The sequence below is a fragment of the Chiloscyllium plagiosum genome, chromosome 18 (genome assembly GCF_004010195.1).
Source record: "Chiloscyllium plagiosum isolate BGI_BamShark_2017 chromosome 18, ASM401019v2, whole genome shotgun sequence".
NCBI lineage: Eukaryota > Metazoa > Chordata > Chondrichthyes > Orectolobiformes > Hemiscylliidae > Chiloscyllium > Chiloscyllium plagiosum.
Genome location: NC_057727.1, coordinates 64,147,214 through 64,162,064, shown reverse-complemented (window position 1 = coordinate 64,162,064; position 14,851 = coordinate 64,147,214). Strand labels below are relative to the sequence as shown.

Genomic DNA, 14,851 nt, shown 5'->3' with positions numbered 1-14,851 from the left:
GAGAGATGAGAATATTTATGAGATTCTTTCACACTGGGCTTGAACACTGTTGAACGACCAGCTGCTCAGGGAACATTAGAAGATTGACAATGGGGAACCATTTCCCTAAATTGATAGTGCACTGATGGTACCAAAAGATATACAAAGCAACTATGTAAAAAAAGAAAACTTATTTTACCATAATATCAAAGGAAAGGAGGTTTTGAAAAGGAGGAAAAGGAGAATAAACAAGTGTAACAGTAGTATCTTAAAACTGTGCAATAAAAAAATTTATAATGTAAATAATTTTAAACAAGTGGTTTACCATGGGAAGATTTATTTGCATTCTTATCAAGTATTATGAACTGGCAAGTAACTAGGTATTGTTCTCATTATGATTAGATTAGATTACTTACAGTGTGGAAACAGGCCCTTCGGCACAACAAGTCCACACTGACCCTCCGAAGAGCAACCCACCCAGACTCATTCCCCTACATTTACCCCTTCACCTGACACTACGGGCAATTTAGCATTGGCCAATTCACCTAACCTGCACATCTTTGGACTGTGGGAGGAAACCAGAGCACCCGGAGGAAACCCACGCAGACACGGGGAGAATGTGCAAACTCCACACAGACAGGTGCCTGAGGCGGGAATTGAACCTGGGTCTCTGGTGCTGTGAGACAGCAGTGCTCACCACTGTGCCACCGTGCCAACTGATTATTTATCAGTCATGCAAATTTTCAGTCATTTTAAATTAATAGTACTGAATGTGTGCTGGCTTGCAGTGATTCATGCTGCAAAGGTTATGGTAAATTTGAAACTATACTCTAGGTCTTGAACTACATGGGAGTTATGCCATTGATGAGTTGACAATAGTTCACTGTTTCACATAAAGATGTTTTCAGTACTGGGAAGGATAGATACTATCCAGGCATAATGCATGGCAATATTATATAGCATGTTATTTAACATAGTATGATGCTATGTAATAAAGCTCTTTAGCAACAGATTTATCATTGATGGCTAGATGTGTGGCAATCACCTCAAATCTTAGTTGAGAATAAATCAAAACTATAACACTAATGGGAGATCAGACTTGACCAATCTTACTGAATGCTTTAAAACATTCAGTATACTCAATGAACTCAATGTAACATACTCAGACTCACCACATATTAGATTTCAAAATAAAGTGTCATGGAATAAATAACAGAATCAATTGGAAGCTCTTTATAGAACAGAAAGCAGACAGATCAATTGGAAGCTCTTTATAGAACAGAAAGCAGACAGTAGGTGTTAAGGTTAGCTAATTAGATTGCTGCTGTGTTGCTCTTCTCAATTCACATAAATAAATTTGACTCATGGAATAAATAACAGAATCAATTGGAAGCTCTTTATAGAACAGAAAGCAGACAGTAGGTGTTAAGGTTAGCTAATTAGATTCACAAAAGGTAGGGTAGTAGTATTCCACAAGGATTGCTGCTGTGTTGCTCTTCTCAATTCACATAAATAAATTTGACATAAATGTAAAAACTCAAAATTGACAGAACATACTAAATTGAGAGTTCAATTACTCCTACAGTTCAGTTACTGTAAAACAGCAATAAAATACAAAACAATAATAAAGTTGCAGAAATGGAGTGGACTTTGCAAATTAATTATGTAGAAGTAATTTTGATGAGTTTCATTTTGGTAGGAAGAATTAGGTGGCATATATTTCTTGGATAATATAAGCCTAAATAAGTAGAGGAACAAGCAAGCCATTGGTCCAAATGCATAATTTGAAAGTAGGTTAATACACCAATTAATAAAACCAAAAACCAGCGACAGAGTCAACAAGTGAAGAAATTAGGTTAAACATACATTGAACTTAAGAATATTATGTACTACTCTGATTTGGTTATTATACAAAGGATATTGATTCATAAAGATGATAATTTTTTTTTAAAACCTTAACTGACAGATTATTTTTATCAGAAAAGTCTGAACAGGCAGGAAAAAAAGCTAAGTACTTTGGATGCTGGAAATCTGAAATGAAAATAAAAAATGTCAAAGAAGCTCAGCAAGTCTGGCAGCATCTGTGGAGACAGAAACAGAGAACATTTTGAGTCCAATGCGACTCATCTTTGGAAGTGAAGGACATTGAAAAAATAGCTTTTATGCCGCTGCTAAAGAGTGGAGAAGGAACAAAAAAAAAACAGAGGTGCCCAAAGTCAGAGGCAGAGAGTGCTAATGTTAATAGAAGAAAAAGATGGATGAAACATTAATAGCAGAAAATAGGTTGCGTTACCAGGAGTAAATCCATGCAAACAAGACAGAGGGAGGGTCAGTGGTCAAGCAGAAGTGGGGGCAAATATTATAATCAACACTGAGGACAGACTTCATGGCCAGAAGTTGTTGAATTCAGTGTTAAATGTTGCAGCCTGTAAAGTGCCTAAGTAGAAAATGGAATGTTGGTCGTTTAGTAGGCCTAGGTCAGAAATTTTAGAATAAGAGCAAAATGGTGAATTAAAATGGCAAGTGAGTGGAAAGTTGGGTCATTCTTGTGGACAGACTGGAAGTGTTCTGCAAAGTGGTCAATTAGTCTGCATCTGGCCTTGATACTGTAGAGGAGACTGTATTGTGAGCAGTGAATAAAATAGAATAGATCGAAAGATTAGAAATACGTTATTGCTTCGCATCAAAGGTACTTGGAACCTTGGATAATGAGAAGGGAGGAAGTAAATGGGTTAATATTACACGTTATGTGATTATGTAGAAGGTTCCTTTGGTTGGAGCTAAAGAAGCATTGGGTATGACAGAGGAATTAGTCAGTCTGTTGCAGAGGGAACAGTACCTATGGGATGCTGTCAAGTGAGGTGAGGGGAAGACAGATTTGGTTTAAGCATCCTGGTGGCAGGAGTCATGGAGAATGATTCCTTCAGTGAAGGGATGTGAGTGGAAAACCAGGAGATCTGTATTGTACTGGCAAGGAGAAGAATTGATGAGGATGGATGTGTAGGCAGTGAGACAGACATGGCTGAGGTCCCTATCAATCATGGTGTGAGGAATCAGAGATAGAGACTGTAGAGAGAGAGAGAGAGAGAGAGAGAAACAGGTATTCTTCAGTTGAGGAAAAAAAATGAAGACAGATTCTAGGGCTGTATTTTCTAGCTAATGGGATTCATAACAAAGCAAATGAATTGGTAGAATACATTAAAGTCAATAAATATGATCTGATAGCTCATTTGAAAACATTGCTTCAGGATATTAGTCCTGAATATTGAGAGGTGTATGACATTGACCAAGAATAGGAAGCTAGCTAAAGGTAAAAGTGTAGTACTCTTAATCAAAGAGGGCACGGGTGCAATACTTTGTCATACTTTTGTTCAGGAGATAGGACACAGAAACTGTTAGGGTAAAGATGAGGAATAGAAATGGAAAGGAGTCACAAATGGGTGTGGTCTGTAGGTCTGCTAAATGTAAGACGGTCATAAGATACATGAGCCAAAGTAGGGCTATTTAGCTCACTGATCACTTCTGCCTGCCATTCAATGAACATGGCTGATCTGATCATTTTCAACTCCCTATTCCTACTTTTCCCATAACCCATTATTTCTTTAGTATTAGAAATCTGTTGATATCAGCCTTGAATACACTTAATGACCCGGTCTCAACAGTGCTCTACACTAAAAAATATCCACACATTCAATACTGCCAGAGAAAAAGTTTCCTCCTCAACTCAGTCTTAAATGGGTGACTGCTTACACAGATTCTGCTCAGTGCTGGGACCTCAACTATTTATGTTATACATTAATGATCTGGCCAAAAGAACTGAAGGCATTGTTGAAGAAGCAAGGAGGCTGCAGAAAGATTTGGACCGGATAGAGTAGCAAAAAAAGTGGCAGATGGAATACAATGCAGAGAAGTGTGAAGTTTTGCACTTTGGTAGGAAGAATAGAGGCATACGTTATTTTCTAAATGGGGAAAGGCTTTGAAAATCTGAAGCACAAAGGGACTTAGGAGTGCAGTTCAAGATTCTCTGAAGCTTAACACACAGGTTAAGTCAACAGTTAGGAAAGCAAATGAAATGTTACCATTCATTTCAAGAGGGCTTGAATACATTGGCAGAAATATACAACTGAGGTTGTATAAGGCTCTGGTCAGACCTTATTTGGAATATTGTGAACAGTTTTTGCCCCTGCATCAAAGGAAGGTTGTGCTGGCCTGGGTAGAGGTCCAGGTGAGGATCCTGCGGATGGAGGGCTCGTCATACGAGTAGCTGCTGAGAACTCTGGGTCTGTACTCAATGGAGTAATATACAACTGAGGTTGTATAAGGCTCTGGTCAGACCTTATTTGGAATATTGTGAACAGTTTTTGCCCCTGCATCAAAGGAAGGTTGTGCTGGCCTGGTAGAGGTCCAGATGAGGATCCTGGGGATGTAGGGCTCGTCATACGAGTAGCTGCTGAGGACTCTGGGTCTGTACTCAATGGAGTTTAGAAGAATGAAGAGGTTGGGGGGAATCAGATTGAAACTTATAGTATACTGAGAAGCCTGGAGAGAGTGGATGTGGAGAAGATGTTTCCACTAATGGAGAGACCAGGACCCAAAGGCACAGTCTCAGAATGATGGGACACCCTTTCAGAACGGAGATAAGGAGGAATTTATTCAGCCAGTAGGTGGTGAATCTGTGGAACTCATTGCCATAGAAAGCTCTGGAGGCCATAATTGCATGTATTTAAGACAGAGACAGATAGGGCATCAAGGTTTATGAGGAGAATAGAGTTGAGAAACATGTCAAACGTGATCAAATGGCAGAGCAGACTCAATGGGCTGAATGGCCTTATTCTGCTCCTATGTCTTATGGTTTGAGTTATGGGGTTGCACTTTCAGAATAGGGATTAGGAACTTGTTTTCTTTCAGACTTTGGAACTCTCTGCCCCAGGAGACAGTGGAGGGGAGATCATTAAATATTTTTAAGGCAGAAGAAGATAGATTCTTGTTAGACAAGAGAATCAAAGTTTGTCAAAGGTACCTGAGATTGTGCAATGCAAACACCAACAGATTAGCCATGAGTTATCGAATGGAGTAGCAGACATAAGGGGCCTAATAGCCTACTTCTACTCCTAATTTATATGTTTGTAAGTGTCATAGACTGCATTTTTAAATCTCTTAAAAGTCATTGACCTATGCTGGAACTTATTGAACAGTAAATTTGGTTGGTTTAGTTATTAGATCAAAGAAGAAAATTACGTTGTGTCATTGTAAACCAGGCACCAAATGTGAACACAGGGACAATGATTACAACTCAGAGACCCTGAATCTCCTAAAGGTGAGTTGGGGGCATGATATCAAATGTTGGATACAGCAGTGAAAGTCAGGGATGTCAGGTTCCAGGGTCAGTGGGGGTCAGGTCCACCTGTGGGGGGATGATGCGTCCTATGAATTTGAGTTGGTTTGTTTGTTCAGGACTGGAAAATTTTGGAGATCTAGGATAGTTGCAGCTGTGGGTGTCTGAGGTAAATTGGATGGTCAGTTAACAGATTAGATTTTTGATAGTCTAACATTTCCTGCATTTTCATTGTTCCGAATGTAGCAAAACCCTCCAAGTTCCAAAATTCAAATAGATATTTTCGGATACATTTAGAGCATTCCAGAGGTCAGGTAATTGTTCAGTGGAATCTTCCATTTCCAGGACAAAACTCTTGAAGTTTGCCATGTCAGCGATTCCAAAGAGTTCCTATGCGCAATCCCATCTTTGCTTCAGAAATAATAATCTGGCCATCGACAATTAATGCTGAAAGAGATCATGTTTGACCAGCCAAACGTGATTATTTAAGGAGGTTACTAGTACAGGAGATAAGAGGGAGCCAGTGGATGTTGTGTATTTGGATTTTCAGAAGATTTTTGATAACGTCTCACACAGAGCATGAGTAAACAAAATTAGGCTGTATGGGATTGGGGGCAATTTATTAGCATAGGTTGAGGATTGGTTAACAGGCAAAAAGATGAAGGAAGGAATAAGAGTCATTCTTCAATAGCAGGCTGTGATGAATGGGATACCACAGGATCAGTGCTTGGGTCCTGCTTGTTCACAACCTATATCAATGATTTGGATGTGAGGCTAACTGTAATATTTCCAAGTTTGCACATAATACAAAACTTGATGGGACAGTGAGTTGTGAGGAGGATGACAAATGGCTTCAAGGAGATGTAGAAAGGAAGACTGAGTGGGATAAAAGCGTGGTAGACTGAATAGAACTTGGGTGGGTATGAGATTATCTACTTTGGAAAGAAGGGCCGAGAATATTTTTTTTCAACAGTGACATAGAGACATAGAGTCCTACAGCACGAAGATATGCCCTTTGGCTCAAGCTGGTTCATGCCGACCAAAAATGCCCTATCCATATATTTGTCCAAATGCTTTTTTTATGTTGTTAATGCACCCACCTCAACCACTTCTGCTGGCAGCTCATTCCATATCACACTCTGTGTAACAAAGTTGCCCCTCAGGTTCCCTTTTCTTCTTTCCCATCTATCTTAAACTGATGCCCTCTAGTCCTGGATTCCCCACCACGGGAAAAAGACTGAATGCACTCACTTTTACATGCCTCTCATAATCTGACACACTTCTATAAGATCTCTCCTATGCTGTAAAGATAAAAGACCTAGCTTGTCTAACCTCTCCCTATAAATGAGTCCCTTGAGACCTGGCAGCATCCTTGTAAATTTCTTCTGCACTCTTTCCAGTTTAATAACATCCTTTCTATAGCAAGGTGACCAAAACTGAACACAATACTCTAAGTGCAGCCTCACCAACATCCTGTACAAGTGCAACATAACTTCCCAACTTCTATATTCAATACTCTGACTGATGAAGGCCAGTGTGCCAAAAGCCTTCTTCACTGCCCTGTCTACCTGTGACTCTACTTTCAGAGAAGTGTGCACCTGAACCCCAAGCTCCCTCTGTTTCATTACACTCCTTAAGGCCCTACCATTCACTGTGGAACTCCTACCTTGATTTGAATTTCCCAAATGCAACCCCTCACACTTGAACTCCATTGGCCATTTCTCAGCCTACTTCTCCAGCCTATCAAGATCCTGTTGCAATTTTTGATAACTTTCCTCACTGTCCATGATATCACCTATGTTAGTGTCATCTGCAAAACTTACTAATCATGGTTTGTACATTCCCATTTAAATAATTGATAACAAACAGCACTGGACCCAGCACCGATCCGAGGCACACCACTAGTCACAGGCCTTCAGTCTGACAAGCATCCTTCCACTATTACCCTCTGTTTCCTACCATCAAGCCAATTGTATATTCAATTTGCCAGCTCGCCATGGATTCCATGCGACATCTTAACCTTCCAGAGCAGCCTACCATGCGGAACCTTATCAAAGACCTTACTGAAATCCATATAGACTAAGTCTACTGCCTTGCCCTCGTCAACCTTCCTGGTCACTTCATCAAAGAACTCTGAACAAATTTGTGAAGCATGATCTCCTATGAACAAAGCCATACTGACTACTCCTAATCAAGGTCCCTTATGGTGGGCATGTCCAGAAGATTAAGTCACATAGGACACACAGTGAGATGCTAAGTTGAATACAAATTGGCTTGCTCATAAAAGACAGGGAGTAGTAGTGGAGAGGTGCTTTTCTGACTGGAGGTTTGCAACCAATGATGTTTCAAGGATCAGTGCAGGGACCTCTATTGTTTGTACTACACATATATAAATGATTTGAATGGAAGTGTTGGTGGCCTGATTAGTAAGTTTCAGACAACATTAAATTGCTGTGAATAGTGAGGAAGGTTGACGGGATATAGGCCAGTCAGAAAGTTGCTTATCTAAATGGCAGATGGAATTTAATCTGGATGCATGAGGTATAGCATTTTGGGAGGTCAAATGCAGAGGAAAATATACAGTAAATGGCAGGATCCTGAGTAGTGCTGATATACAGTGGGACCTTGGGGTGCAAGTCCATAGCTCCCTGAAAATGACCACATAAGTGGATAAGATGTAAATAGGCAGATGGCATGCTTGTCTTCACTGGCTGGGGCATTGAGTTTAAAAGTTGGCATGTCAAGTTGCAGCTGCATAAAACTTTAGTTAGGACATATTTGGAGTGTTGTGTGCAGTTCTGGTCGCTGTACTATAGAAAGGATGTGAAGTCTTTAGAGGGGGTGCAAAAGAAGGTCGTCAAGATGTCGCCTGAATCAGAGTGTATTAACTATCAGGAAAGGTTGGACAACTTGGATTGTTTTCATTACATAGTTGGAGGTTGAGAAGTGACCTCCAAATTCACACATTTTTCTTCCTAACATCCATCCCCCATACATTCACTCACTCAGTAGCTCTTCTTCTTAAATTTTCCTTACTCACTCACCACTTGGCCCTGAACTAACTCAGACATTGCCTGCTTCCCAACCATCCCATACTTACTTACTTCCTTCCCTCCAGCCCCCCCTCTCCCTGTTCCAACATGTTCTTTCATTTCCAATCATTATCTACTTTGTCAGTTCTTCCCATTGCATCCATGACTATTCATTCAGTCCCCCTTTCCCTCCCAATCCAAAGCCACTTATTGATCCCTCCCTCTTTCTCCAAGCTGTCCATTACCTAGCTTTCTCCACCTTGTTCAGACTTGGCTCCTTGTCTCTGCCTCTCTAAGTAAATGGATGTGGTTCCTTTTGCACGGGCAGCAATGGATCTTGTTGCTCCCTCATAGGGGTTAGGAACTTGGGCCCTGGAAACACAAACCTAAGTGGGTTGGGGAGTGCTATCTCTTCTACTTAAATTCCTGAGTTAGCTGAATTAAAATTAGTGTAATACAGCAACCTCTGCTCAGCACAGAATATGGCCGAGGTCATGTGTAGCTGGAATGTTCTTTTCTGCTGGGGTACAGTTACTGTGTCGGTTAACAGGGCCTCAGATGGTGATAAATGAAAGAAAGAGGGACTGACTGGCAGCTTCCCCAGGTCAAGTAGAATTGCAAAATAAAATTAAAATAATGGAATTTCATGACTGAATGTCAGAGTTCCAAAAAAAAGTGAAAAACTCTCATTCTTGGTTTAAGATGGTGTATCGAGTGCAAATCAAATGTACTACTTTGTCCTGCATGATGCTAAGTTTCTTGATTGTTGTTAGAGTTGCATTAATTCAGGTAAGTGGACAACATTCTATCACACTTCTGATTTTCACCATGTATTTTGGGGAAAGTTTGTCAGAGTCATGAGATGAGTGACTTAAATCAGAACTCTGAGGCTCTAATCCATTCTTAAATTCACAATATTCAACTGCTGAACACTAAGGGGATATGTTTAGATTTTTTTCTTGTTAGATATAGTCAATACCTGATACCTTTGTAGCAGGGCTAATATTAGTCCAAGTCCAAGCTTGATTGTGATGCAGGTCTTATGTAATGCAGACAAGGATTCCTGAACAAATCTTGAAGATAAAACTGATTTTAAATGACAGTCACAACTGCTTTCACATTGATTGCACTCAATACTCTGATTAGCCATGTTGCTTAAATGAGCTCAATGCAGGGAGCTAAATATAAATTTACAACCTTGCAACTCCTGACTGGAGAGCTGTCAATAAAATAATCAAACTTGACTTAAGTCTTCAGTTCAGATATAGTTCCTAATCAAGCCTATCATTTAAGCGGATATCCAGAATGTTAATTAAAATACTGACTTTGAATGGATTACTTTCAGGGAGAATCACTGAACTGCGAAAAATCATTGCAAAAAAAAACTTACACAGACAGCCATCAGTGAGATACTGGACAGAATGACACTAATTATTCTGTACCATCACAATAATACACCTATCTTTCATTCTGCAGGAAGAAGGGACAGATTTATATCAATGTATTTGGCTCATCAATGTATAAGGGATATTCTCCAGTGAATGTTTAAAAAAAAAATCATGCTTCAGTATTGTCACACATTTTGGAAAAAATCTAAATTATATCAGAAAGACAGATCATAGTCGGAGTAAAAGAAAAAGGCTGAAGAATTACTGGGAGAAAGAAATAATGACAATCTTCAATGAAGAACCTTCCCAGAACTCAAAAAATATAGTCATCCATTCAAAATTAGGAAAGACTTGAAATCAAACTGATGCACTACAAATTCCAATCTCTTGAAAGAGGGCATCCTTAAGATTGTTATAAAAAGATTGAAGGAAGAAATTAGAAAATATGTTTCATGGAAAACCTTTTAAACTTTAAATACTTTATCACAATCTGCTATTTCGGCAGAGTGGATGACACTTTCAACAAAAGGAACAGTGCTATCCCTTGATTTTGTTGTACGTTGTCTGACTTCCAATTTTATTGGAAATTCTGGCTGCAGAAAACTTGATCAGCATATTTCCACTGTTAAACCATTCCTTTCTCAGATAATGAGCTCCTTCATAAATTGAAATATAAATTGGGTGGCAAGATGGCACAGTGGTTAGCATTGCTACCTCAACACCAGGGACCTGTGTTTGATTCCAGCTTGGAATGGCTGTCTGTGTGAGTTTGCATGTTCTCCCTGTGTCTTTGTGGGTTTCCACCACATGCTCCAGTTTCCTCACACAATCCAAAGATGTGATTTTAGGTGAATTGACTATTTAAAAATTGCCCCATAGTGTCCATGGCTATGAAGTCTGGGTTGATTAGCCATGGTGAATGCAGGGTTATGGGAGGGGTGAGTCTGAGTGGGATGCTGTTTGGAGGATTGGTGCAGATTCGACTGTCCAAATGGCCTTGATCTGCACTGTTGGCATTCCAATCTTTGCGCCAACAAATTATTTTGATGTTTGGCCTCCCAGCGAGATGTGGTGATCTTCTGGCCTCCTGCAGCAGCTTCCCGATGTGGCATGTTGCCGGTAGGGTGTAGAGCTGGATCCATTGGGGACTGGAAGCTAAGTGGCACTGCGGTCTGCTGTACTGAACTCATTTTTGTAATGCTAGACATTTTATTTCTGCATTGTCTAAAATCTTGTAATAAAAGAAGCTGTGGTACTTTTGTACCTAAGTTAGCACTGTAATTGGCGATATTTAAACTTTTCACTATACTCATTGAGTATGTGTGACAATAAAGGCTGTTTTATTCTATTCTATTCTATTCGTCATGGGTTAATCCCCCACTTATGAGAAGAAACAAATCAAAAATTGTGAAGTATTTTTGTACTGTTACACTATAACAAATTTAAATTATGTGGGCTGAACAGGCTTCCACAAAATTTAAGTCATCATGAGTGATTCCCTTACGATTTTTTGTGGATATCACAGTGGACATTACTACCAACTAAAACAATGTACAGATCTAGGCAGAGAGTGTTTCCAATACTGATGCTTGACTTTGAACTCGCTGCATTATCTCTGCCTTCAGGTTGAAAGTCTACTCACAACAGATTGCTTTTTCCAGTGAAATGAACAATCACTTTCTGTAAGTCTGGTTGCAGGCATAGTTAAGTTTTTTTCTTCTATTGTAATGACCTCCATGCTTTGCTTTGCTTTCCTGTGTTTGCATCATCATCTAGCATCATACAGGCCCCTTGGAAATAAATTGGTGAGGTGAAGGCTACTTTTTCTGCACAATAGAGAGTGTTAGACCCATATCTAGCAGAAAAAATAGACCAGTCAGGACAATCCTTTAATGGATACACAATAAGCTTTGTAGTAACTCTGATAAAAAGTACAACTAACAGATATATGGGGTGAGAATGAGAATCACATCCACCATATAGATCCTATCTATTAGCTAATACAGGTTTGCTAATCATTTTTTCCAGTGAGCAAGTTAATCTCCTGACGGAGCCAAAAAAAGAAAAACAAATTGTGATCAATTTCAAGGAAAAAAGTCTTTGACAACTTAATGCAATGAAATATATTCTACGAGACCATATTTATCAATGAAATAGCAAATAAGTGTTACTAATCTAATTTTAATACCTTGCAATATTGCTAATTATATCATGGTGCTATTTGCGTCACAGTGTATAATATACAAACAACACCAGCACTCCCAAGTAGCAGGCTAGAAGAGCAAGTAGTTGATTATAAGACTTATGAGGTTTTGTGGGCTATAAAAACAAAACTGAGTGTTGTTTGGGCTGTATGAGAGTTGACTCAGATACATTAGCGAGTACCTCAGTCGTCCTCACTTGCTAAAATCTGTTTGCTTCTCTTTCCCATCTTTAAAAGCCTTTTAAGAATTTATCTTTAACCAAACCTTTAGCCACCCTTCCTAGGGTGATTCCTGGTTCTAATACCTTCTCACTACAGTTATTTTCAAATTGTGGCAGGATGCTTCCTTATGTTATATACTGCAATGTGTAAAATAACTACACATTATAACATTCGTACAGGCAATTCCGTGAAAATGCCTCGGATGATAAAATAGTAGACGTTAGGTAACGAAGTCAAACAAAGAAGTCAGTCTCCACTTCTCCATTAAATTCATTCAATCTTCTTCATGGGATTAGTAAGGAAATTCAATTTTCACAGCATGAGCATATATTAATTATTTCAAAGGAATGTTATTCAACTCAAATATAGTTGGTGAACTGCACAATGCAATTATCTTCAACCTATTATAATTCACCATTTTCCTGAAGAAACATCAAATCCATTTCTAAATTTCATTTTATGTTGGGTAGGGCAGGGTTATTCATCTTCTTTAGGAATCACTCAGTAGAAAAAAGATTAGAAGTTAATTATGGTCAAGGGACAATTTTTAATCCAGCTTTAACTCAACAATCCAGTATAATCTTCACATTCCTCATTGCATCTAATTGTTCTTATTTTCAGAGTTCTATTATGCGTTACTGCATCCAGATGTCTAGTTCATGTTGCTTGCTCACTTTATGAGTTCCCTAATATCATTCTTTTTTGAATGGTAGAACAGGCTTTATGAACCAAATGGCCTCTTCTTGTTCCTATTGCCTACATTCCTTTGACCCTTTTATAATCTCTGAATAGAGTGAAATCTTGTTGAGATAAGATGAAAATCTAGAATCTTAGTTTCCATTGATTTTTATTTCAACAAAAGTTAAGCTCCAGTCATAAGATTATGCTTCCTCAGTGACCAGAGTCCGCAGCCTACCTGGCATAATGACATCAGGGAAGCCCAGCTTGCGAGTAATGGCCACACCCCGGTTAAAAATCACAGGATTCTCTCTGCGAATGTGATCCATGTCACCCCGGAGTAGTTGCAGAGAGATGATCATTCCTATGAAACAAGAAACCACACAACATTCAACCATTAAGTGGATTGAGGTACATCTCCAGATAAGTTTTGTTAGAGGTGGCACAAAGCTCAATTGATTTATTAAAGTCATGCAAAAGGTCAATAATTTATGCTTGGTTCTGGAACCTAGTTTAAAATGTATGATAACTTTAACATTTCAAAGAAGGGTAATCTCTCTTCTGTTTTTCTCTTTCTCTTCCCTTAAAGTGCAGTATATGAATACCAATACTTCTTAGGTATCTCACCTACGAGATTGCCTTGAGGAGTAAGCCAAGGTGAAGGTTGTCAGCCAACTAATTAATACAAAACAGGTGGAACAACTCAGCCCTTTTCTCAAAACATTGAGACCTATGATTTTATCAGTAGAGGTCAATTATAATCTCTTCCTCCCAGAAGCATTACACTCATTTTGGTTGTAGATGCTGGTTTTCAAAACAGAAAACCAGCATCTTGGGGTGGCACGGTGGCTCAGTGGTAAGCACTGTTGTCTTACAACGCCAGGGACCCAGATTCGATTCCAGCCTTGGGCGATTGCCTGTATGGAGTTTGCATATTTCCCAGTGACTGCGTGGGTTTCCTCTGGGTACCTCCCACAATCCAAAGATGTGCAGGTTAGGTGAATTGGCCATGCTAAATTGCCCGTAGTGTTCAAAGGTGTGTATGTTAGGTGCATTCAGGATAAATGTAGAGTAATGGGAAAGGATTGGGTGGGGTGCTCTTCGGAGGGTTGGTGTGCACTTGTTGGGCCTGTTTCCACACTGTAGGGATTCTATTCTATAGAAATGTTTTTTTCTGTGTATTCGGGCATTATTACATATCACATATTGATGCCATTCTAAGTGGCTTAACAACTTGACTGAAGCAATAATATTATAAAACATATTTAGCTTCCCATTACAGCAGAAGTCACAGAAAACATAAATATTAAGGCAGAGGTTTATGGTTCTATTATGCTTGAATGTTGTGGTCCTTTAATATAACGATTAACATAAAATATATACAATTGCTACTTGCAATTCCTCAGGCAAGTTAATTCTTTAAACTTCGATAATATCAGACAAATTAATTTATCAGAAATGGAATTAAAGGTCACACTGAATCATAAATGGCAATTAGATAAATATCCAACATCTGCTGTTCAGAATTCCATTAAAGATGACTGCAATGTCACTCCTCATTTTGGCATTGCCTGAAGCTGTTACAGTTCCTGAAGAAGGGCTTATACCCGAAACGTCGATTCTCCGCCCCCACCCCAGTCTGACCTATCACCCTCACCTTGACCTCTTTCCACCTATCGCATTTCTGACACCCCTCCCCCAAGTCCCTCCTCCCTACCTTTTATCTTAGCCTGCTGGACACACTTTCCTCATTCCTGAAGAAGGGCTTATGCCCGAAATGTCGATTCTCTCCTACCTGCCCTCGACCTCTTCATAGCCAACTGCTGCCGCAATATTAACCGCCACCTGAACTCCCCCACCCCTCTCACCAACTCCAACCTCTCACCCTCGGAACGCGCAGCCCTCCACTCCCTCCGTTGCAACCCCAACCTCACTATCAAACCAGCAGACAAGGGAGGCGCGGTAGTAGTTTGGCGCACCGACCTCTACACCGCTGAGGCTAAACGCCAGCTCG

The 14,851-nt window shown here is 39.6% G+C and overlaps 1 protein-coding gene across 4 annotated transcripts in view; it reads right to left on the bottom strand.

Moving 5' to 3' along the window:
• Positions 1 to 14,851, bottom strand: part of dock3 (dedicator of cytokinesis 3) — a 918,089-nt gene that overhangs the window by 387,040 nt on the left and 516,198 nt on the right. For all 4 annotated transcript variants that reach the window (XM_043708484.1, XM_043708482.1, XM_043708483.1 and 1 more), the window contains exon 14: positions 13,076 to 13,201. In XM_043708484.1, coding sequence (XP_043564419.1) covers positions 13,076 to 13,201 — 126 coding nt within the window. The remainder of the gene's footprint in view (positions 1 to 13,075; positions 13,202 to 14,851) is intronic.